This window comes from Sander vitreus, chromosome 16, assembly GCF_031162955.1.
Source record: "Sander vitreus isolate 19-12246 chromosome 16, sanVit1, whole genome shotgun sequence".
NCBI lineage: Eukaryota > Metazoa > Chordata > Actinopteri > Perciformes > Percidae > Sander > Sander vitreus.
In genome coordinates, this window is record NC_135870.1 from 25249662 (window position 1) to 25275773 (window position 26112).

General features: G+C 41.3%; 1 protein-coding gene across 1 annotated transcript in view; it reads left to right on the top strand.

The window, feature by feature from the left end:
* The first annotated feature begins 7408 nt into the window (after nt 1-7408).
* vldlr (very low density lipoprotein receptor) overlaps nt 7409-26112 on the top strand; it is a 56052-nt gene continuing 37348 nt past the window's right edge. The window contains 4 exon segments of the mRNA XM_078271215.1: nt 7409-7865; nt 7867-7952; nt 19733-19852; nt 23083-23205. Coding sequence (XP_078127341.1) covers nt 7750-7865; nt 7867-7952; nt 19733-19852; nt 23083-23205 — 445 coding nt within the window. The 5' untranslated portion in view covers nt 7409-7749.

Genomic DNA, 26112 nt, shown 5'->3' on the forward strand with positions numbered 1-26112 from the left:
TTTGATTAAAGCTATAGTGCGCAGCTATTTTATGATAATGAACGTCCGTTAACATTCAAGCCATTGGCCAAATGAGTTGCTACAAAGCTAATTAAGACTATCGGCTCCACGAAACTCTCTCTGTATTTCTCAGTATGGCTGTGTTCAGAAACAACCCAGTCTCACGGCAGTTTGTGAAATGGTCACGTTATTTAATCTACTGATTCGTGTACACGGGCACGTTTTTCTCATTTTTTTCGTGGTGGACAGCACGAAACTTTAACTAATGTATTTCAATGGGAAGCATATTTCGTGATCACAGCACAACTACGGTAGCGAGTAGTATGAAATGCCGAAGATCTGCGTAAGGAGGTTGGTTGGGGTGGTGGATGGGTCAAACGACACAGGACTTTCACCCCCGGAGAACGGGGATCGTGTCCCGCGTGTCGCGTTTCGTGTCCCCGTTGTTGTTTTCCCTAAACACAACCGTCCGTCTCCCGGCGTGTGACGTGTCCTTTGCCCGTTCTTCTTTTCCTAAACACCACCTCCGCCATCCCGTTGTTGTCGTTGCGTGTCCCCCAGAGACCTCGGATCGTGTCCCGGGGTGTGACGTTTGCTTCCCCCGTTCTTCTTTGCCTAAACCCAACCTATAAAATATTAGATAAACGTGTTCTTGTACACGAATCAATAGATTAAAAATGACGTGACCATTTCACGAACTGCCGTGAGACTGTGTTGTCAGAAACTGGTGTAGTCTAGTGACATTCGCGTGCAGAAGCTCGAGTGAAAATAATTCCCTCTTCTAAAGCCTCCATCATGTTTGATTTTTTTCGGTGCACCGAAGGCTTGCGTCATGTCAACATATTCTCACTCCCATTGCGTCAAAAAGCGACGCTTGGTCGGGTGCCTTTGGTGTTTTCTTATTGACGCAAAAAGTCTCCTCATACAGACGTTGTTGGACAGGACTCTTGGCGTCCCTTTTTGACGCTCTGGGTCGGGACGGACGTTTAACTGACATGCGGATAATCTGAGTTGGGGTATCCGAATTGGCACGGGGCAAGACCAAGATGCATCCCTACAGTCAGGAAACAACAGCTGATAAATACAAGGGCTGTGAACCTTCACTGGTCACGATGCGTCACCTCAATATTATTATATTCAGTCCTTCCAGAAAAATGCGGAGTTTTTTTGTGATTGTTGCGGGCAAAAATCCTTGATTATGCGGCACGTTTTCTTCAAAAATGCGATGGGATATGCGGGATGTTTATGCAATTTTATGCGATGAAATTGCGGGAACTTGCAAAAACTACGTCACTTCATAACGTCACTTCATAACGTCACTTCATAACGTCACTTCATAACGTCACTTCATAACGTCACTTCATAACGTCACTTCATAACGTCACTTCATAACGTCACTTCATAATGTTCCCATGGCAACAGGGGGAAATGGCTGCTCTTGTGTGACGTAAACGCAACATTTTTCAACTTTCTGCTAAGATATATGGGACATTTTTGCAACGACAATGCGGGGATTATGAAATCATGCGAGCCCCGCATATTCTGCGCGGAAATCGGCAATTTATGCGCCGAAAGTGCGGCGTATTTGAAAAAATGCGGCCCCCGCATAAATATGACGGACTTTGGCTGGTTATGCGTTGAATTATGCGATCGTATAATCGCGTTTTTCTGGAAGGACTGTATATTACTACACATGGTTTTCATGGACAAATTCAAGCAGTCGGACATATATGAAATGAAAATGAAAACCCTCGTATCTGCTCTTGAGAAAGACGCTTCCTGAATGTAGCGGAGTCTGAACACAAAAGGACAAAAGGCAGATACAGAAAAAAAAAAAAAAGCAGCGAGCGGAAAAATCAACAAGCAACATCCGTAGGCGCTAACCGACTGTGGTCTGTCACTGCGTCGATGCAGAATCGTCCAGGTCCGCATGGCGATGCATCGAGGCGACGATTCATTTCGACGCCCCTAATTAATACCAGCTGTGCCAGCTGATTGCCGATCATGTGAACATAATCACGTCGACATCTCTCTCACTGTCACGTAAAGACTTGTGTCGCTGTCTGTGGTGCTGCACACGGAGATCATGGCTCCAAACTGACCAGTAAACTGTGTAATGAATGACTAAGCAAACTAACTGTGATCCACCCATCCATGAAATAAGTTTCATCTTCATAGATAGCTTCACAGCTACACATTCTATTAATTTCTTTTTGTGACATTTTCATCATGCTTCATTCCGCGGTCACTGTGTTTTTTTTATAACTGACTTTTTTTGGTGTACCAATCGGTGTAATCATTTTTCACAAGGTTATAGCTCATTTTGGTGGTGCTAAATCACAGCGGAACCTCCTCTCCCTTCTCTGCCACTTTCTCAAAGGGCTAAGAAATAGAGGAAATAAAAATACTGAAGAGAGTGGTCTACCAGCTCTCCTTCGCAGAGGGATAAAGTAACTCCCCCTTTGGCTACAAACCTCTTCAGAATCCTGGCCCAGATTTGGGCACGATTATTATCTGCTTTCAGCCGGTGCTAAGAGCTTCCTGGTGAGATGAGAATAAAACTGTTTGGTCTGAGTCAGTGTTGATATCTGTAGGCTGTGTGCAATTCTCTGCCTTATAAATGTCGCTTCTCAGCTGGATTTGAACATACAGAGACATTTCTTTTTTTAAAAACAAAAACCCTGCCAGTGTTTTCAGGTAAAGCCTTAACTCTCATATATGTTGCACTGGTCCTTTGCAAAGACAGGAACCCCTTGCTGACTGCATAACACAGTCATACGATATATCTTTTTTTTTTATCTAGGGAAAACCTTGGAAAACTGCCACAACATTTACAGGTTAACATGGATGTGGGGGGGGGGTGAAGTTGCTTAAATGGAGCCATCTGGTACTGTAAATGTTCACCTTGGGTTTTGTGCATGTTGACACTATGCAGTGACATCAATCTGCCATGTTTAATTAGAGATTTTTGACTGCGCAGAAAATCATTAAGCTTCTCAAAAGCAACCAATCAGCTTGCAGCCAACGCAGACTGGCCACAGTCACAGTGGCGGGCACATTTTTGTTTTTATTTGAAAGCATTTTTAAACCATGGTATCTCTGTACTCTAACAGGACCCTAAAGTCAGAGGCCAGGTGCCTCTTTTCAGCCAGTGTGTCCTTTTGGTTAGTTTAAAGCGCCCATATTATGCTCATTTTCAGAATTCATAATTGTATTTTAAGGTTGTACCAGAATAGGTTTACATGGTTTAATTTTCAAAAAACACCATATTTTTGTACTGCACCGCTCTCTCTCACTGCTGCAGATCCTCTTTCCACCTGGTCTCTGTTTTAGCTACAGAGTGAGACCTCTTTTCTTCTTCTTCTTCTGTACTATCTTTGATTGCACTCGCACATGTGCAGTAGCTCAGATGTAGATCATGTCAGCTAGCTAGCTCCATAGACAATAAAAGAAAGGCTGTTTCTCCAACTTCGGTCAGTTACGAGGCAGGATTAGCTGGGAGACTTCTAAATGAGGGCGCACATGGAAGTAGTTCTTTTGTAGATTATGGTGAACTTGTGTGTGTTGTAGCAGCGCTTTGCTATTGAGAACGAGGTAGCATGCTAACGCTATGAGCTAACGGTTGCGGTTAGCCAGCTCGTTTCGGCTTGTGACGTCACAAGCTGTGACGATTTTGAACAGCTCACCCGGAGACTGAAGGCAGGACACATTCAGAAACCGTATCTCACTCAAAACAGCATGGATGGATTTTTTTCAAAGTTTGTATGCGTGTGGAAGCACCAGAGACACAAAAGAACACCCCAAATCCCAGAAAAAGTGTTTTTTTCATAATATGGGCACTTTAAGCCACTCTAGGCGGTTTCACATTGCATATTCTTAACCCAGGGCTATACTTAGTTGACCCTGGGGTAACTTACTGCAGTCCCCACACACATTGTTAACCCAGGGTTAACCCAAGCCCAGGGCTATAGAGAGGCAAAGTCCCTCCCCTTCCAGTGGACCTTATGGGACCTTAATTCGGAAAAGAAATATGCATGGTAGTGAACGGGGAGAAGCAAATTATTTTTTGATCCCGTTTGAATTGAGCCATGGATTACAAATATGATGTTCGCCAATTTAAAAGACATTTTTCAACCGAAGAAAGTCTCAGTTTGTCGAAGGTTTGTCGTATGACCAGTTAGTTTTGCGTGAAACCGCTCAGTGAACTACATCTCTCGTCCACCACAATTTACGTCGCCTAGCTAGCTAGCTAGCTAGCTTAGCGCTGTTCCGGAACACATGTAACGCTATCGTACCTGATGTGTTTTATCCAGTGACGTGTTATCAGCAGAGAAGCGTCAAAACGAGCATTTGCATTTAAGAAATAGTTTGGCACTTTGAAAAAAATGCTCATTTTGTTTTCATACCACTCTCATGTATGTACACCAAATATGAAGCTAGAGCTAGCAGGTGATTAGCTTAGCTTGGCACAAAGATTGGAAACGGGGAAACAGCTAGCCTGGCTATGTCCAAACCTTTAAAAATGTGCATTGCAACACCAGGCCATATTCAGATCAACATTAGCGCTGCATAAAACATGCAACAGCCTAATATTGTTTATTTTATTGAGTCCACTGTGTTGGTGCAGCGGCTCCAGCCTTGCTTTTAGTGCAGCGCAAAGCAGCTTCATCCAGCAATGCACTGCTTTGGTCAAATGTGTGCAAACACATGTTCCTGGTAGATTACTTTGTAACGGTACCTTTACTGTTTACCTGCCAATCACAACCAAGGAGAATAAAAATGATTGCTTCTGTTATAACTTTTTCAGAGTTGTAAAATGCTGTCATTATAAACAGCATTATTAACCATTTGCAGCGTGTTGGTGTCTGATTGGCCTCCACACTTATGGATCTATCACAGAAAAACGTTTTGGATTGTATTTCATTGTCTCCTTTTTACCCAGGGGTGTCGGACTGGGGGAAAAGGGGGACTGAGTACCCAGGGCCCTCATGTGAGGAGGACCCAAAAATATGCTAGAATGAATAGGTGTGGATGCAGGGAGGGGCCCATAGAAAATGCTTTTCTACAGGGCACAGAATTTTGTGCTACGCCCCTGTGTTTATCTGTAGCAACACACAGTGCTCTTTTTGTTATTTAATGATAAAAGATTGGTTGATTTCACTAAATTCTGGTGTGTTTTACTGTATCTGATCAACAGCCGCATCACCTCTGCAATATATTGTGACAATTCTCTGCCATGGGACGATAAAAAGTCAACTTATTGTGTCTTCAAAGCTCTAATTATTTCCAGCAGTTATAGAGCAAATTATTAAGTGAAATAAGAGGTGATGGATTTAGATTTAGTTTTTTTGGGCCTTCAAATAATGATTTTCCACAGTTGATTTTCATAAGAGACTGGATTTTTCAACCGTTTGATCTGCAATTGTGTGGTTGTGTGTTAGTGTGTGTTTGGAGGTGACTGCAAGAAAGAGATGCTGACAGTCGTAGAGAGACGGAGACACTTCCTTATACCGATTTGTACAGTGGTTTGTGTTTGTTTTATTTTTTTTCAGGGCATGTAAAAATCTGGGACAGAATGAGCCTTGGGGTGTATTATCAGCAGCCATCAGCCATCACTGAAGATGAGGTTCAATCCTCTGATAAGAACTGGTGAGAGCCTATGAAAGCTGGCAGCATGCAGCCCTCTGGAAAATCCAAAGGCCTGGTGATGAAAATGGGGAGAAATAGCATCAGACAGACGGAGGGAAGAACACGTAAGAGCTGAATTTGGTGCCAGGATTTGGTATTCACTCTATGAGACGTCTGCTCTTACAAAATGATTGGCAATGAAAACCAAAACTATTTCCCGCACACATTTTTGTTCACCTCTGCGTTGGTTTAATGGGTTGACGTTTCAGTCATTTGTCTTTAGAAAGATCCTCATGAGCGAAATGTCGACCGAATAAACCGATGCAGAGGTGGCAAGTGTGTGGGAATGTTCTTTGTTCTTCTGGAAATGGATCTTCCGGGGGATTTAATTCCCTTCTCCACAAAGGAGACAAAGCAAGCGGAGTGAATGTTGCTTTTCTACTCAACAATACCAAACTAAACATGTTCGTTTTTTTTTAACTGGTAGCTGCATTTTATCTGAATATAGCATAGAAAATCTGCTTAGAAATATAGGCAATATTGGATAGGCTGGAACATAATGCAATTCTGCTAAATAAAACATCACATTCATTAATAGTTTCACTTGTTTTCATTTTAAATAAATTGTATATCAGAATACAATACACATGTTTTATAGACTTAGTCTGCCACTTTTAAAAAAAAAAAAAGATTTGAGTGCTGTTCAATGGTATCAGAATTTTGGATAGTCATCATGGAAACATGAATTGGTCGTGTGACAATGGCTGGGGGAAACTGGCAGAACAGGCAGCCAAGTGACAGCACTCTGATCCAATGGAAACCACAATTGTTAGATTGACAGCATTCTAGCCCAATGGATTGGATGGAGTACCGGGCTGGGGGGGGCGCAATCATATTTCAGGGGTGGCCGGTGCCACCGTGTGCCCCCTCTTCTAGACCCGCCACTGCTGTAGGCTGATCTTGACATTTAGAATGATGAGCTTAGGTAATTGTGATTTTTTTTTCCTATCATTCATGCTTATTGTGAGGATGAGGCATCTCCAAGGGTCTTCAGCTTATCTACCAGACAGAGTGAACCTCCTCACACAAAGTATGCCAAGTGTCAAGGTGTCAAGGTCCCCCTGAGTATGTGGCCTAAAGTCCTGCTGGGACAGGAAAGTCAGAGAATCTTGGGAAATGTATGGAAATGAAATGGGACATTGTCCTGTAATTAACACTTGTGGTCACAGTGGCCACTGTTTAGTAAAGACATGTGTTTATGTTCGGCAAACTACTTTTCTGCTGGTGGAGCTTTAGTGTGCAGTTGCAGTACAGTAGCCTATTGCTGCTACAGACTTCCATATGAGCCAATCAACACAAACCAAGGGATTGCACTATTTGCCCCTTTCTGGCTGAAGGTGAAGGAGTGATATTTTTTTTTTATTAGACTGTAGTGATAGCTAGAAGGAAAATCTGGAACTAAAGAAATGTGCCCTGTCGAACACACGTTAATCATTCCCTGGTTATATTTTGCAACTGGTCCAGAGTAATTGATAAATAAACTGTAAGTTGATATATAGATAGATAGATAGATAGATAGATAGATAGATAGATAGATAGATAATCTATCTATCTATTGATTGACAAATAAATAACCACGAAATATAGATAGAATTGCGTAACACTGATTATACATAGTCTAATTTCTCCTATTTTATTGAGATTTGTGTGTAAATAGGATCTACTTCTTATCTATCATTTATGCGGATAGTGAAGGGTTAACAATGTTCCAAGAACTCCTGAGAGAGGAAGAGAAAGCCTCCTCAGCTGTGACGGGCTGTGTAGCACCACTATCAACCCGGTTACCGGGGCCGCTCGCTACCGTCAACTTTAGGAAATGGATATTATCAGCTCGAGAGGAGTGAACGGGAGCCCGAACGGCCCCCACTGCGCGTGTGTGTAGAACGAGCTCATAAAGGCGCGTGGTCTTTGCGCTGCGGCCGCCTCCGTTTTATTTCTCACTGCTCCCTCTTCGGACGCAGTTCTGTGCTGCGCGTGCTGCTGATCGGTCGCTGGCTTCGGCAGGAGCGGCTGTTCGGTTCTGTTCTGCTCGGTGTGTGAGCGCTCGTGTCTGTTGTCTGTATGAATGATTTGCGCGTGAACCGGCAGAATCAAAGTAGAAGCAGGCCAGCGCGAGCCAGCAAGAAAGGCAGGCAGGGCAGAGATGCAGCCCGCGAGCGCTCAGCTAGCAACCGTGCGTACACTGCAAGAGATGGTCACGTCCACACCGGGGATCCTCCTGCTGCCCATGCTAATATGTCTCCAGCACTGCATTAACGTCCACGGTAAGTCTTGAGTCCTCTGGGTGTGTGTGTGTGTGTGTGTGTGTGTGTGTGTGTATATTTGTTCGCTTAATGTGTCTGTGTGTGTTGGGAAACCCGCACCGTGTCCTGTGAGGTTAGCTAACGTTGCCGAGCTGTACACCTGTCTTGGCTGCTCCTTGAGGGAATGACCGTGCTTGGCTACACCTTGGGCTAATCAACCTGGCTCTTCTTCTTAGCATAGAAACCTCTTAAGTAACATTAATTTGGGGGCTGAAATTGGCCATGTTCTGCCTTGTGCGTGCTTTACATGTATTTGTAAGGAATGTGTTCGTCCTTAAATTAGTAATGTATGTAGCTTGAGTGTTTCAGCTCAATATCCGTCTCTGGAAATGAAAGGGGGTGGGGGGATGGAGAGGCCCGTGTGGTTTGTGTTGCCTGCTGTACAGCACTGCTTGTCGCCACTCATTCCTGGCCAATTAGCCCTGCGGTCAATTAACGTTAATTTTTCGCCCTGAAAACACGCGGCCCTTCCGAATAAACGCCTGGGTATTGTACTGGTTTGGTGGTTGTGCGTGTCCTGATTTCTCGTTCACTTCCGCTATGGGATTTTCTTTTGCCGTCACCACCCCCAGCGAGGTTGGTAATTTATGTATTTGCTCCTAAGTGGAAACCGACAGCGGGGGTGGCAGGGGAAAAGGAAAACGGGGTTACTTTGGACTGATGTATAGCGATAAAAATAGGGTATGAAGCAGCACCGCAGTCCCGGTAGGGGGGCAGCAGGTGAGGAGTGACCGGCCAATTACCGACCGCAGGTGAACCCAATGAGGACCTAATTATAAGCAGAGTGGCCAAGGTTAAGTTATTAGGCTACTAACTGGTGGTGGTAAATCAATCTAGAAAATACTAGTGATGTGAAGGTTTGCTGACATCCTCTGTTTTATATTGTTTTTGGATTTTGGACCGTTGTTTTGAGATGAACAAAACGAGTAATTGGAAGACGCCACGTTTAGGCTGTGACTAACTCTCTATATTCACATTTGGGATTCTGAAAGCAGCAAATGTTGGGTGCTTTAGCTTGATGATTTAGTTCTATAAAATTTGTTTTTTTTACTTGATCAACTAATTAATTGCACTAATTCACATCCTAAATGTTATATTAAATATGTTGCCAACCAGCCCTGATCCAAGAATATCTATCGCTTAGTGAAAAATATTTTATATAGTTTGTTGGTTATGAATAATTTGTATTTACCAGTGTTTTTCCCTATTTGTGGAAGACTTAGGTGCACTTATTTGGCAGGGGGTTTAGGGGTTAGAAACATTTTTTTTTTTTTATCTAAAAATGCAATTTCACATTTTGGACCATTGTGATCACCATATCTGTTTCTCAAACTGTGACAAATGGACAGATAATACAAATGAACACTCAAAAAGCTTAAAGACAAAACTTGCTGAAGAAGTCCACTGGGGACAAACTACAATCATTAGATGTGAGAAAAGTATTTCGGTTACATTTATTCAGCTTAGCTGGTGCCCAAAACGGCTTCGGTGCTGCATCTAAGCCTTATAGTGGTAGATAGGGTAAATCCTATAATTGAAGAGACCCTTCTTGGTTAAGTTAAATTGTGATATGTAGTTACTTTGCACTTGCCTAATGTTTTTTTCCCACCTTATGGGCTGCTTAGAAGATTGGCTACAATCCAAGGATTTTGTTATCGGCGTTGGAGATAGAACTGTGGGACCTTTCTTACCCCAGGTACATATTATTAATTAATTAATGCAGTTACACTCATTTCAGCAGTAGTTTGCACGCAGGCTAAATCATATTTCAGCAGTATTTTTCGCGCAGGCTAAATTATGTAACCGCTCAGAGAGGCAGAGAGCTGTGTTGGCTGCCTGCGTCTTACACAGATCAGTCTCTCGAATTCCTACCTACTGTGGAAAATGGCCTTTGGGAGGGAGAGGGAGAGGGAGAGGGAGGGAGAGAGAGAGAGAGAGAGGGAGAGAGGGAGGGAGAGAGAGAGAGAAAACTAGTCCTTATAATGTGCACACACTCCCCCAAAACATGCATAAACCCACCACCTCATTCTCAGTGGGAAACCAAACCCAAACACACGTGTACGCACACGCAGATTGAGATTGTGTGAGCCTATTTGAGCAAGACGTAACGCAAATTGGCTAGCGGCAAGAGCAGCAGCAGCAGCAGCAACAACGCTGGCCTGATTAAAATGGATGTATTTTTCCTCCACGGTTAGTGTGATACCATGCTAGACGTGTGTGTGTGTTTGTTCTTGAAGTGGGCGGGGTGGTGGACAGAGGGAGGAGGAGTAGTACACTGCAACCAGTTTCTGTTACTGGGGAAAATTGCATTACCATGACCTCCAGCGTGACAGCGTTTTTATAAAGCGCACAATGATCTATTATTTTGGGAAGTAGACGGTTCACTCAGCCCCACGCCTGTTGAATCTATGGTTTGAAATCCACAGGGAGTACAAGCAGGTGAATAATTAGCATGTGGAATAATCTGTCATTTTCAAACTCGAGCCTTTTTAGTGAAGGAGAGCTTTGCTCTTTCAGTTAATGTGCATTTGCATGCAATAACGGTGACTTACACATTTAAGATGGTGGACTAGGGTCTTGGGCTGTGCAATTTATCGGAATTTTAATCGCGGTTCCGATTTGGGCTCCTAATGATCCCAAAAACAGAATAATTGAGAAACTACGTGTTGCGTGTAAACTCATATTTTGTCTTGTGTTCTGAATAAAAACCTGTTTATAAAGGGAAATTTCACAGTTCTAGCTGTTTTGACTGTTTTAACCTTTTCACTTTTTTATTTTTTGTATTTCAATATATGCAACATCTTTCCAAAAGTCAGTTATCCTGTTAAATAATTGTGATTATGATTCTTTTCATAATTGAGCAGCCCTACTACTATAGTCATTGTTGGGACAACAATCCGATTTTAAGAATTGTTATGCTTAATATGAAAAATGTTTTGAAAAGTCCCAACATTGCAAAGTTGTAATACTTTCACAATAAATTCACAATATTTTGAGAGTAATTCTGAAGCTTTTCTGTGATCAGATGTCACGGTCTTGCCGTTTTTTTTGACCAGAATGGAGCCAAACATCCTCCACATGAAGTACACAAACCTGTTTTCTACGTGGTTCTGGATTCACCAAATTCTATCTGGTTCATGTTTCTTGAGGTTTGAACTTTTTTTAGAAATTAGTTTGAAATGGTACTGTGCAGCTATTACAAAATATTGCTGCATCTAGCTTTCCACAATCCTTAGTTAGCTGATGTGTTCTTGGTCCAGCACACAAAGGATTTTTGAAGGAATAGAAGCAGTGACCTTTTTCATGCCTTTTTGCAAGGAAAAAGTGCTGAAAGCTTTCTCAGCCATTATGTGGCAGCACTATCGGTGTACAGTTTGGAGTGTTTTGACTTCGGATGTCAGCTAAAAATTGAGTCTGACACTGCAGGGAAAAGGAGAATACTCTTGTACAGGTTTATGTACTTGATCATTGGCTCAAAGTGCAGGGTGTGCAGTTTTCCTGACTAAGTCAAAGAGACACTAGAATGGTAACCCCAGAGAATACACCCTTAAAGAACCAACGCAGGAATAGATCATTCTCTGCAACTCGGGTGCTTGGTTCCAGTGGCTTTGCATGTTGCGTCATGTTAACCTCATCTCACATTTACTTTACACTACAGCAAACCACTTTGCCAAAGATGCCGATTTGAGTTGATTTTTAGACGTAGGCCTACGTGTCAGAACAGGGTGTCCTAGTACTGGGGCAGCACAATACATCACTCATTTATTTATTGCGATATTTAATGCTCCATTTGTTCAATAAAATGTTAAATGATGTCCTTTTTTTTTTTTTTTTTAAATTCAACAAGCACTTTGTTGTATTTTACCAGAATACTGAAAGCAGTAGAAATACAGAACTGAGTACACTTTAACATCTGTTTATCGCAATTAATATCATTATTGCGCTGTTCAATGCGATCGCATATTTTCCTCATATCGTGCAGCCCTTACGATTACAGTAGGTACTGAACAGACTTGACTCAGTCACAGCCTAACCTGCCATCTTACCATGCAGTATATGGCTTTGGTATTGGTCCCGAAACTGTGGTTTCATATTGGCACAGCTCTGTAGCCGCCCTTGTGAATTACAAAAACAAACATGGGGGAACATTGATGGATGGACTCAGCCAAATGAACTGCTGAATAGCTGAGATTTTGTTTTATCTCAAACCCTGCTGCGCCTTTTTTTATGATGCGTCTGTGCTTCACGTGGTGATATTGTTTTTGATCAACACAGGACTGAGCCGTCACCGGGCGCCTGAGGCCCTCTGTTTGTGATCATTCTCGCTCCGTCAGCATTAAATGTACGTCAGCAGTAATCACCAGGTCAGGCTGATGGATGAGTCAGGACTTGTTGTGAAATATTTCCCTGATGTAGCAGCTCATGATGATGACTGGTGCGTGTTGGCAACATTTTGGCTTTTCTATGGTATTTTAGAGTTTGTGCTTTTGCAGCATAGTTTGAGTAAGTGGTTTTCAAAAGTAAACGGTGATAGTGAACGCTGTGCAAGGTCACCAATGTGAAATGGATCATTTTGTTATGAAACTGCATGCAATTTGTAGACAGGCCATGTTTTTTATGCATTCGTGTGGAAAGAAACGCTCGGCGCCACCGGAAAATCACGAGCGCTAAAAGGTCTGGTTTGTTTTTCCAGCAGTCAGCCTCCCTCTCATCCACAGCTGCTATATTTTACACTTGGTGCTGATAAGCCAGCTAAGCTGCTCAGTTTTGACTAGACCCGAATGCTTTGCTGTGAGGCTAGAAGATGTGAAGATGACCGTCGCAAAACGGAGAAAAAAAACCGACGGGAGGTCTTTGTCTGTTACTCTTTGAAGTAACAATCGACAGATTGATCGCTAATCAAAATAGTCGATAGTTGCAGCAAGAAGAATACATGTTTTGTCCGTCTCCCTATCATCGGTCTGTATGGCAGTAGTTATTTGTTTGATGGGTTGATGTGCTCATTTTGTTCTGATTCAGGTCGGTACGCTGTGATCCATTTAAGCTTTGATTGTGGTGATTGAAATGCTACTGTGGACGAAAGGTCGTCGGCGTGTTCTGTAACGTGACTGGTGCAAGTACAGCTGTAGTCTCGTTGAATGGAAGTCTGCAGGCTGTTGGCTCTTAATTGACCTCCTCCTGTGCTGAGGACTTCCTGGACTCGTGTCAGGCGTACCAAACAAGGGTGTTTAATCAAAGGAAGCAAATCCTCACATTTGTGAAGCTGAAACCAGATGTTTATGCTTGATGAATGACTTAAACAATTTAATGAATTATAAAAAAAATTGTTAAAGATGAATTCTCGACTGTAGGTTCCTAACTGGCCGACGCTACGTAGTAGGGCCGCACGATATCAGGAAAATATATCTAGGGCTGAAACGATTCCTTCGAGTAACTCCAATAATTCGATTTACTAAAAATCCTCGATGCAAAAATGATCTGCCTCGACGCTTCGTTTAAACAATGTTAGAAACGTAACGTTCTCAGTGTTTCCGCACGGATGATTATTAGTCTCGCACCGGTTTGACGCTGCTGGCGACACATGCCATGAAACTGACGGAGCAGTTTACAAAATGAGAGGGCATAAATGGTGAGGGGCTAAGAAGAGCCAGGCTGGAGAAAACGACAGTGTCCAAAGTTTGGAATCGATTTTCACACGTAATTTATTGTGATTTTAATTGTGCAGCCCTACTACATAGTCTGTAGAACCATAGATTTGGTAACGTTGGCACAGCTTCAGACATGCAGGTCTTCAGCTGCGTGTTGCTGCTTCAGTTAAAGGCCTGAAGCTCCTCAGGTTCCAATCAAACAGCGATGTTTCTCTCTCTCTCTCCCCCTTAAGGAGCTGCTGACCCACTTAAAACGGTTCCCTTCATAATGGCGTTTCAGTGACTAAATGCAGTTCTTGGAGACTTGGAGTTCTTTTTTTTTTCCTTCCATTCTGACAAATCCCTGCAATCCTTTTGGCCCGAAAAGGATTTTGTCTTCTATTTTGGCAATCGCCCTAAATGTTTTTACAGGGAAACTTTTGACCCTCCTTTTAATGAAAAGTAGTTGACCACTCGGTGGCAAAGCGATATGTGCGTCCTCTTCTGCTCCATTTACCCACAGTCCAGACTAAAGCAGTCGTCAAGGTCAGACAGTGTTATTTAAAGACCTGGAGCCGTCCCTATCTCCACTACGACAGACTGCACTGCAAACACTGCTTTCTACTACAAATTGTTCTTGTTGACGTGGAATCGAACCTTTGACAGTTTTGTTTCCACTGTAGTTTCACTTGTTTCCACAGAACAGAAAATATGAACTGCTTCAGTGTTTACCAAATGATGATTCTGCTGCGACGCTTTAGTCTTTCAAATATCTCATGAACCGTTCATCCGATCTACTTCACGCTTGGTTTCGTAGGTACCCTATGAACTTGGTGTTTTGGAATTCTGAGAAGTCTGGACAGCATTGGATATTGGCCATTAATAAACTGTAAATAAAACTAAACGACCGCACAATAAAGGTTGAGGGGGAAAAAAAACCCGCTGCCATAAGCTGGCTCTCCCGCGTTTACCCTTCACAATTAAAGCCCATCATAAATTCACTCTGAGCATTCCGCTAAGAGGAAACTCACTAAAAAGGCATTTTTTTTTGCCTACATAGATAAAACAAAAGCCAAGCTAAGCTGTCAATTCACAACTTAAGCAGACCGCAAAAAAATGTAATCTCGGAGCTGAGCGGCCTTCCTCCGTACGGTTGACTCCATCTTTGCCAGTCCAGTGTGGGTCAGTCTCTGTACTTGGTCCGGTTCTGGTGGTTGATGAATGCATATTTTTGCTGATTGGCTCTCATAACAGACCGGATGGGTGACACATGGCACACTGCTGAGGCAAATGTCTGATTACTCCACATTTTTACTTGTAATATTTTGATAAAAGGGTACAATCTGAATCTGCAACCTAACCAGTAACATTTCTCTCAGGTAAATCTAGTAGTACAATGTTTTCCTCCTGAAGTAGAAGTACACAGTGAGTGAGTAGTATACAGTGGAGTGTCATGTTAAGTGCTTTGGGTCCTTCTGTAAGTTATTTTGGAGTACAATGGTTCTGGAGAAGGCTACAAGCAGTGATACAGGAGGCCAAGCAGTTGGCCCCTTCCCAACAGGCCGTTTTGAACGGGCACTGTACTAGCTGATAATAAATCTGTGAATCAATTACAAGTATCAGATCACTGTCTAACAAAGCTTTGCTGATAAATGATTGAATTCTTCAGTTTGGTCTCGATACGATTGGTTTATGATTGCTAATCATTTTTATATTGAGTTTCCCCACCTGACTATCAGGCCTGCACTATGATAAATATCTGCCATAACATTGGGCTGACCGTGACGTGTGATAATTAGACAATTATTAGTAGTTTAGTAGTAATTAGACGATATTGTAGTGTTGACTATTGGTACTTTCACAAAATATTTACACAATGAGAGTTTTGATAAACATCAGTAATGTGGATATAATGACTAAGTGGGTAAAGGCAAATAATGAAACGGTTACAACAGTCTGGTAAGTTCAGAAAATGACATCACTTTACTGTTTTTTTTTTGTTTTTTTTTTTTTTAAAAACCAGTAAAAGACAACACTTATGTCATATTACGATATCCAAAATCTAAGACGATATCTAGTCTCATATCACGATATCGATATAATAGCCATATATTGCCCAGCCCTAGTGTGCATATTGGCTATACATTTCCCATGTCAGCCTGGTTGTCTTTTTTTAAAATTCAGAACTGGATTATAATTGAATATTTTAAATGTAACTAGGCAGAATGTTTGTAGAGCAGCAACGGTAATGTTTAAAACAAGTCACTTTATAAACTCATGAATGTCTCACTGGAAACGTCTAAAATGTCAATTTTAAAAATGACTATTCTTCGTGCCAGTCATTCATCCTGTCCTCCTCCCTGATGATTTTCCCAAAAGGCTCTGTTCTTAGACATTTAGGGATTCTTAAAATGTCTAAGCTGCAGTTTGCTTCCAAACCAACTACCTTCCTCCTTGACCACCAACCAGCTACACGTTTTAAAGATCTCTGGCCATCTGTGGACCTCCAATGCTGAACATTGTCAATTTATGACTCACGACTGGTGCTGTCTCCACTAGCTTTAAGAATGCTGTGGTTAAACCTCTACTTAAAAAATGAAGAAAAACCTCACCTTGATCCAAGGTTTCTAAATAATTATTAGCCAGTTTCTAACCTTCTATTCTTTTGAAAAGTATTAAACGGTTGCGTCTCAGCAACTTTCAGTCAACATTCAAAAGTAATTTTTAACATTTTCAATCTGCTTTCAAGTAGAGATGCACCGATTCCAACTTTCTAGGCCGATTTTCGAGTTAGGCCAGCCGATGCCGGTTCCGATTTTTTTCCTTTTTTTTTTTTTTTCTCTATATGGCTCACCAGCCGGTCAATCAGTGCTTCTCTACTTTCAAAGCCTATTGCTCCACTGAAACTGCACTTACTTAAGTGGTAAAAGATCTGGGGTGCAGGGTAGCTCACCTGCTAAAGCCATTAGCGTCGTTTTGGTGCCTAAAGTTAACGGCCGGCAGCACGTGGTGCCATGTTCCTGGCTCAAAGCCCCCTATTCTTGGGTAACTAAATCACCAACTGCCGCTGATGCAACAAAGCTCGGTAGACGGCGTCACGGTTTTGAGTTCTTACACTGCTCGAGTAGCCATGACGGTCTCTATCAAGTCATTTTTAACGTGAAAATTGCTTTGCCTGGCCTTTTCACATTCCCTCCATAGAGATTTAGCAGCCTACTTTAAGTAGTGGCAACAGTAAACATTTGATACACTATTATGATTAAACTTTGCAATTAATCTGCGGTTTACATGCATTCCGAATCGTTTAATGTTGATCCATACGGAACACGAATCAACTATGGTCCGTTACACAACTAAGAGCTATGGTAGACCTACTAAAGCAGGTTTGATTGCAACTCACAGCCCTTTGCTTTCTTTCTTTGTTTGCAAAAACAAATCTTTAAAAATGATTAAGTGGTAAATATTTGCTAAGATTCCATCTCGGTGCTTCTGGGACTAGATCTTACTGCAGTTTTTGATACTATAGTTTACTTAAACGGATTGGAAAATCAATTTTTTTTTCTTATTTTAAGAAACGTTATAGAGTAGGGCTGGGCAATATCTATATTATATCGACATCAATGTATGAGGCTAGCTATCGTCTTATATTTTGGATATTGTGATATGAGAGAAGTGTTGCCTTTTCCTGGTTTTAAAGGCTGCATTACAGTGAAGTGATGTCATTTTCTGGACTTAACCTGACTTACGGTTTTATAATTTGCCAAGGTATCCACATTATTGGTGATTATCAAAACTCATTGTGTAAATATTTGTGAAAGCGCCAATAGTCAACCCTTCAATATCGCCACAATATCAACATCGGTGTATTTGGTCAAAAATATCGTGATATTTGATTTTCTCCATATCTCCCAGCTCTACTCTAGAGTCTGTTAGATTGCTGTTGTTGGTACAGTTCTTTAATTTTCTAAAGTCAGTGAGTTATTATTATTATTATTATTATTATTATTATTATTATTATTATTTTTTAATCATATTAAAAGTCAGGCATTTGGTTTTACGTGGTTATGAATAATGGCCAAAAAAAAAAATCCTCCCAGGTTCCGTCTTTTCCCTCTACCTCAGTTTCTGTACATCTGATGTCCTTCAGACGACTGTTGAACAGATGTTACCCCGTAGACATTCAGGACATTTAGGACACGGAGGCATATTTCACTAAAATATTGATGCCACTTCATCATCAGTTGCAAATGCAAACACAGGGTTTCAGTTCAGACATCAGCAGTGTGCGTCTCAAGTGCTCAAACACAGTATTATTGGAGGAAGGGTTTTCTCTCCTATTTATAGAGCTGTTTAGATTAACAGCCCGTATGAATAGTGCCTTGCACAAGTGGAGCTGGATGGAATGTTTCACCGCAATTCCTGAATGTTGAGGTGTAGCAGTAAGGGCTGGGTATTGTTTAAAACTATTCTGTACCAATACCGTGACTTCAATACCGGTTCCTTTAACGATACTTTTTTTCGATACCAATTTTATAAAACAATTAATTACAACATTACACATTACGGCACAAATATTTTGTTATATTTCAGTTCCTACTACGTGAGCCCCGTATCTCTGTGCGTAACGTAGTTTTTCCTGTGTCTCTACGACGTGTAATGTTAGAAAGCCCATCGCAGACATTATTAGATCTAGGTAGAAGCATGCCGCATGCTTATTGGCTCACTGACGCTGATGAGATTTACTCCTTGGGTATTAAAATGGAGTATTGAAGGACAAGGCATTTTTTGGTACTACTTTTAGAGGCAATTCGGTCGGTGCCTAAAAAGTATTGAATTCAGTACTGTTGGGGATTTCCTCCTCTGTGCCCCCCCTTTGGGACAAGGTGTCTGACTCCAAACAAAAGACCTAGATAGATAGATCGATCTCCCCCGCACATTTGTTAAATTGGAGTTACATTGATCCTAAGCAAGAGCCGAATAAGATAAAGTCAAATACATTTATTTAATCAGTCAAGCATCTGAGTTTCAATACAGATTTGTGGGATCACAAGGCACGCAGAGACTAAGTTTCCCTAGCAACAGACAAAATCCAGGTCCACGTAGAGCTGGACAATATTTTGATGATATATCGATATCGTGATTTGAGACTAGATATCGTCTTAGATTTTAGATATCGTAATATCGTAAATGGCTAAAGTTCTGTCTTTTGCTGGTTTTAAAGGCAGCATTACAGTAAAGTGATGTCATTTTCTGAACTTACCAGACTGTTGTAACTGTTCTATTATTTGCCTTTACCCACTTAGTTATTGTATCCACATTATTGATGATTATTTATCTAAAATCTAATTGTGAAGTTATTTTGTAAAAGTACCGATTTGTCAACCCTACAATATCATCACAACATCGACATTGAGGTATTTGGTCAAAAATATTGTGACATCAGATTTTCTGCATATCGCCCAGCCCTAGGTCCACGTATCTCTAGACTGTCAGACCTCGTGAGCCCCGATCTGTTCTTCCCCTCATCTCTTATACTTTCTTTCTTGGGCCCCGTCTTCTTCTTCAGCACCGGGACTGCCGTCTTCACACAACACACGCCAGGGTGGGGGCCACTGTATTATATCTCGTCATCGTTTATTACTCAATGTACTTTGCTCGAGGCCACTGTGACCCTTACCGCTTAAGTTGAACCGTCTGTCAGTTTCCTTTTGTTTGGGGAACCACCGTCTCTGACAGCACACAACTCTGTGCAAGAAGCATACACCAAAACACATTTGGTCTCTTTTTACGTTCTTATATTTATCTGCAAATGGTAAGAACATTATTCTGCATTACGCAGCCCTAGTAGCAGAGGTACAGTTGTTAAAAATGTGAAGCAAGAAGAACTCAACTTTCTGTGGAAATCCAACATGTGGAGCTGGCATATCTCCACAGTGGCTAAGTAGCTGCTGGGATCTGCTGGAATTTCAATGCAATTTGTTTCTAAATTTCAGCACTGCAGGGAATGCTGCTAGGACTAAACAAACAGCAAACTGTAGCTCAACAAATGATTTAAGGGACCATAATCACTTCAGTTTTTCCTCATACCCCCTCTGTGTCTCTGTTCCTCTGTAGGTACTAAGACGGAATGTGAGGCCAGCCAGTTTCAGTGTGGAAACGGTCGCTGCATCCCGTCCGTCTGGCAGTGTGACGGAGACCAGGACTGCACCGACGGCAGTGACGAGCACTCCTGTGGTGAGATGCTAAACACAGTGCTAACGCACCACACGCACACTCTGAGCACAGATAACTGCATTACTATGACCACGTTTTGATGATCCGTTGCACCCCTAAACAATACATTTGTTAGCAGTTTTTAAAGATTTACATCTTTAGTTGGAACCGATGGGCTGAGAGCCACAGACAGGGGAAAGTCAACTAACTTTAGCATCTATCTGGCTTTTCTGGTGTTTAAGCAGCACTGAATGATTTTGAGGACTTTTAGTTTGGCTTCCTGTTAGGGGTGGTACGGTTCATGAACAAACATCCAAACCGCTCGGTTCGCATGTCTCGGTTCAGAGCGTGTGTGTGTGTGTCGCACGGTTCGTCGGTACACTGTTAATGTGCACTAACCACTTACTGCCGTAGTGCCCACTTTCGACACCTATGTTAAAACACTTACTGGAAACGACGAGGGGGAGGAGCAACATGAACGCAACACATGGCAGCTGATTGGACGAACGCGTCATGTGGTTATTGCTGCTCCCGAATTTCAAAACGGACTCTAATGGGGTCTCGTTCTGAATACGATCTCGTATTTTACGAAAATAGTTTTTTTTGATCGACAAAGGTCAGTTTAAAAGATTTCCGGCGCCGAGCCGACCGCTCCTCAGGTGGAGTGCTGCAGGTCACATGCAGAAATGGTAAGTGGGAGAGATGAGGAAGGCTGCCTGGAGTTGGAGGATACCAGGGTCGTGTATATAGTCTGGTGTGTGGGAACATTTTGGATTTCATGTTACCTATGATGACAGCAGAAATAAAAATATATATATATATATATATATATATATATATATATATATATATATATATATATATATATATATATATATATATATATATATATATATAAAAAAAACTGCCACTGAATGCATGTATTATGCAACATGCATTCAATATGCTAATTTTAGCTATATATCATACACTGAAGTATATTTCTGGAGTGTTAAAGATTAAAAGAAAAAATAACACGAACCGAACCGTGGGTTTTGGGAACCGTACCACCCCTACTTCCTGTAGATTTCATCACTTAGAAACCTTCTGAAAATTTTAAAAATGCCTTGCTTGTTCTCACTTATTACCTCAGGAAAGTGTCTATATAATGCACTAATACACACTGCATGAGTCTGATGCACACATGTTGATTGCTTTAATCACACACATACTGTAGATGGTTTACAGACAGTCAAGCACAACATAATTTATTTTAGTGTAAAGTGCCCACAGACAGTATAGAATAGATTGCATGTTCTCACTATTGCACATTTATGCACATACAGTAGATGTCACATGACATTCAAACCCCACCATGTTAGCTTGGCCCCACCAGAGACTTCCCAGCATCCCTTGGGACAGAGTGACCTGGTGATGTGAAGGTTGCAGATAGAGCAGAGCTAAATATGGATACGAGTCATACGACAGAGGTGTGTGTGTGTGTGCGTGCCCAATACATTTCAGTTCTTTCCATTTTCTTATATTTGTCATCTATCTGGGTCATATGAGACTGGGAGGGAGGACAAAACAAGTGAGGGAAAGCAAGGGAAGGAGGGGGAGTAAAAGAACAGCTGATCGTACTGGAGGGCAATATAAGGGAAAAGAATCCAAATAACTAGAAGACCCCCCCCCCAAGATATTAATACATGTAATATCCTGAAATTGAAGTTGGTAGATTAATTCCCTGTACTCTAATGGCTCACATACTATATTCAATATAATGTACATTTTCACAGCAGTTCAACACAACTAGCTCAACACTGCTGCTTTTCAAAATTAAAGCCTGTCAGAAATGGGAGGGATTATGCTCTTTGTTAGTGCTGTGAAGAAAATGCATCACACTACTTTTATCCAGACAAGGTAAACATGGAGGAAGATGAGTTTACATCAACAGCCAGTCAAATCATTGTTGTCAAGGTTCTAAAATTCTAAATTAATAAATCAAAGGGAAAAAAAATTTGGGAAAGGAGGCTGTAAACGGACTGCAATGTAGCTGTTTTCAACATATAATTCATGATTACAGTGTATCTAGAGTAGGGTTGCAAAATTCCGGGAATTTTCAAAGTTGGAAACTTTCCATGGGAATTAATGGGAATAAAATAAATATTTGTTATGCTTGTTATAATACTGTTAGTCCATAACAGGGAACTTAAATGTAGTGTGGAAAAAACCCATCTTGCAGCTTGAATGTCCTCCCTATATTCGTCTGACATGCACGCACGCCATAATCAGCATAGACTACTACATACTTGCCAACATTTAGTTTTTAAAATCCAGGAGTGGGGTGTTTTTTTTTTTTTTGTAATAATACATAACCCATTGCTATTAACCTAATTTGTGTTAATTGTATAGCCCACTTGTTCTTGATAGGCTGGAAACAATAACCAGCACTGGTGGTTAGCTTAGCATGCATATAACCATAACCATGGTAAATCAAAGGCAGCATGCTAGCTACCTTCATATATTAAGCTAAAAGTCAATGGTTTGGGCTACTACGTAGCCTAGTGCAGGGCTAATGAGGCCACACCCACTGCACAGATCATTTCTAGAATCCAACATTCTACAGCAGGTTGAAGCGGAGTGAAGACAGTACTGCACTTGAGCCCAAGGACTACATCCCATCCAAATTCCCATAATTTCCATTAATTCCCATGAAAGTTTCCAATTGCTAACTTGGTCATTTTTTTCCTATAGTCCTATAAACCTGGGAGGTGCTCAACTTTGTTAAAACAAATTGTATTTATGTAGAAACAATATTATTTTAAAATGCAATATGGGGGCGCCTGGTGGGCTCACCTGTTAGAGCGGATGCCCATATATAGAGGTTTACCCCTCGACGCAGCGTCCTTTTGTAAAGCAAGAATTCCCATTAAATGTATCTGCCTCGTGGTTAGGACTGGAGTTTAATTTCCCTTTTATCTCTAAGGTGTGTTTTCCATATTCCCCCATTGATGGAAAATGAATATCGGTCAAATCGCCAGAGGATAGTTTTGAATGCATTTTCAATGCAAATGTGGAGTTTGAGCTTTGTTTAATCCGAAGGAAACAAATGGTAAACTTGTGACCTTTTCACCTGATAAAGAAAGGTAGGTGTGTGTGTGTACTTTTTTCTCCACCCATTTGTTATTTCTTTGACATGACACGTTTCATTAAAGGAGCCCGTCCGTCTCCTCTTAAATGTATAATGAATCCATCTTTCTCTCCCACTCCAGTTAGAAAGACTTGTGTGGAGGTGGACTTCGTGTGTCGCAACGGCCAATGTGTCCCGAAGCGGTGGCACTGTGATGGGGAGCCTGACTGCGAGGATGGGTCCGACGAAAGCGTAGAAATCTGCCGTGAGTAGACAGTTTCCTCTCCGACAAATCTCCCACAGGTCACACAAGTCAGATTTTGTTCTGAGTTTTTGATAATGGAAACTGATGATATGCATTGTATTAAGGTAAACGTAGGTTTTGCATTGATTTCCTAATATCTTTCAGGCAGTCACTGAGTTTTATTTATTTCAGTATGATGTAAATTATGGTATGCCATCCCAGAAGTTGAACGTCGTGGATATAGACTACTTGTTAGGAACTTGAAACATGCTTGAGAGGTCATTTCAGGCATTTTTTTGTCTACTTAATCTTGGTTGAAGTTATTGTTCTGCAGTAACACGATATCATGAATCAGATACTTTATTACTGTGTTTGTGGTTTGGATATGTCAGAGGAACCTTTATTATATGTGAAAAGCTATTCAATTCCTATTCTATTAATTCCATCCTAGACTATTATGCAAAAACAATTTTGTCAATTTCATTTCCCAAGTCAATTTTCATACCTCTTACAGTAGGTGTGAACCAAAAGGATTTTTTTTTTTTTTTTCTTCCCCCCCCTCCTGGCTTCTAAAAAAATGTAGGGTACAGTATGCTGTTGGGTAATGGTACGAATGTCATCAGCAGCAGGTTGAATATATTACCTTTCTTTTTATACATGCATACATACACTCATTGTCTAGTGTTTTCGTTGGATTTGTGACAGTGAGAACAATATAGAATATCTTAAATATTATCCTTTTCAAATCATCAACTGTTAGGATAATTATTTATCACAGAATGGACCCAATCACTGGCGTTCTCTTAAGTTAGTTTACTTGCAGCAATTAGAATCAGTTTACAGCACTTCAGCATAAGTACAGAAAATGACTGTCGATAGTCTTTAACAGTAGCTTTTTATAGGGAAAAGGGAGTAATATCACACAAAGAGAAACTTTCTTAGCTTTGGTCAGGCTTGACGTCTCCTCGGCATGTCCTGCCCTCGGGTGTTCTGTGCTTTCCACAAGGTCAGTGATAATTAGGATTATCTCATGAGAAACGGAAATAGTTGCACACAGACTTCATGCAAATAGTTTTAACACTAAAATGAAGCAAAAAAACTATAATCATAATTTTTCTAACCTCAACAAGTATCTATCTTTTGAAGGCGTCAAACACGGGCCTAGTAATTAACCTCTAAAATCGACATTACATGGCTGTGTTTGAAGTCTTGTAGACGCAACACTCAGTCAGAGCTCAGGTGCACCAAGGGCAGGTTCTCCCATGGGTGTATTCAGAGGAGCAAATGCATAATTGCAGATTAACAACAAGGCAGTTCATAATGAACATTAATGTATGAAATTAGGACTTGTGCACCTGTGTCCCACAGGTGGTCAGTGTTCATTACTGCAGTCTCAGCAATACATGGCTAGTCCATACTGATCTAAAAGCAGTTTATCCAATCTATTTGTAGTAAACGTCATGGTAAGAAAAATTGTTTAATTGCTTTGTTTTGGAGCTGACAATTGGGTGTTTGCTTGCTGCTGCTATGATGACAAAGATGCAACCGACACAATGAGCCTTTATACAGAAGTCCCCACACTTATTACTAGTGGTGGGTAGTATATAAATACCTAGGCTGTCATGATTCATAGTGTTGGTCTTGAATAACCCCGACAGACTGAAATGGACAGTCTTTGGTTCAATGTTAACCATGCATCAATATTTGCTGTACAGTTAAAACGGCATACTTTGAGTATGCAAATTCTTTCTTAATGATCCTGTTTCAGTAATCTTTTCAAAGATTCCCTTTCTACAGTGGCTTTTGGAGCTGTCAATTGACCAAACTGCAGTTCTTTGGTCATGGCCTTCTATTCGATGAAAACCAAGAAATGCAGTTGAAAGCTACTGAAAGGGCTAATAAGTGGACGTTTATAGTAAGGGTCTGGACCCACAGCCACAGAACCTGCCATCAGCACACAGCTAGCATACCGTAATGTCTTAATGAGTTCACCTGGAACTCCCAAACAGCATCTATGTTAAGTTAGGTCTGTTTCTCTCTGCCGTTGTTTTTTTTCACAGAGCCTGGCAGGATACAGTTAACTTATGCTGGTTTGGCAGAGGTCCGCTATAACAAGCACTAGCGTTAGCTATTGTTGGCTATCGTAGACCTGCTTGCGGTTTTGGGAGTTCCAGGTGAGCCAGCCCTTGCTGTAGATGTGCCGTAAAGCCAGAGGCCTACGGTCAGTGTGCATGGAGATGAAGAGCCATTCACTGTTCTTGCATTCTGTTAAGCGTTCTTCTTTTTTACCCTTTGACAGAGTAGAACACTTGCAGGCGTATATGCTTTCTCCGTCAGGGCCGAAAGAATTACATTCCCTGAATCCAAGTGCATAGTAGAGATTTCTTGCTGTGTTTAGCTCTTATCTCACTGTTGCAGAAATTCAGTGGCACTTAAAAGCAGTGTGTGGCGGGGGGGAGGGGGGAGCAGCCCTGTCAAACATAAGTTGTTTAAATGGAACTGAGGAGAGCTGCTTAGCTTTGTATGGTATAACTGTGATGTGAGTCTTGCCGAGGTGCTTGTTGAAATCAAAGATGGAACGTGTTTATACTGAAGTCATCTTAATGAGAATATCTTGTCTGCACTGCCTTTACTGTGCTGTTGTAAAAAAAACCGATGGACTATAGCTTTTCTCAGCTACAGAGAGAAACCTCACAGGAAAAATGAAGGCACTTCATCCAATGCATGTTGGTTTGATATTTACTGCTTCCTGAATACTTTAAGCATTTAAGCATTTTTCACTCAAAGTCAAATAAATACAGCGAGTGTCTTTCATCCATGGTACTTGATGTAAATGCTGAACCTGGGGTCTATTCCCAACCCTATTGTGCTATTCAAGCACAAAGTACCTCAATGAAACTCACTGGAGGGTTGATGAGACGGTGAGTA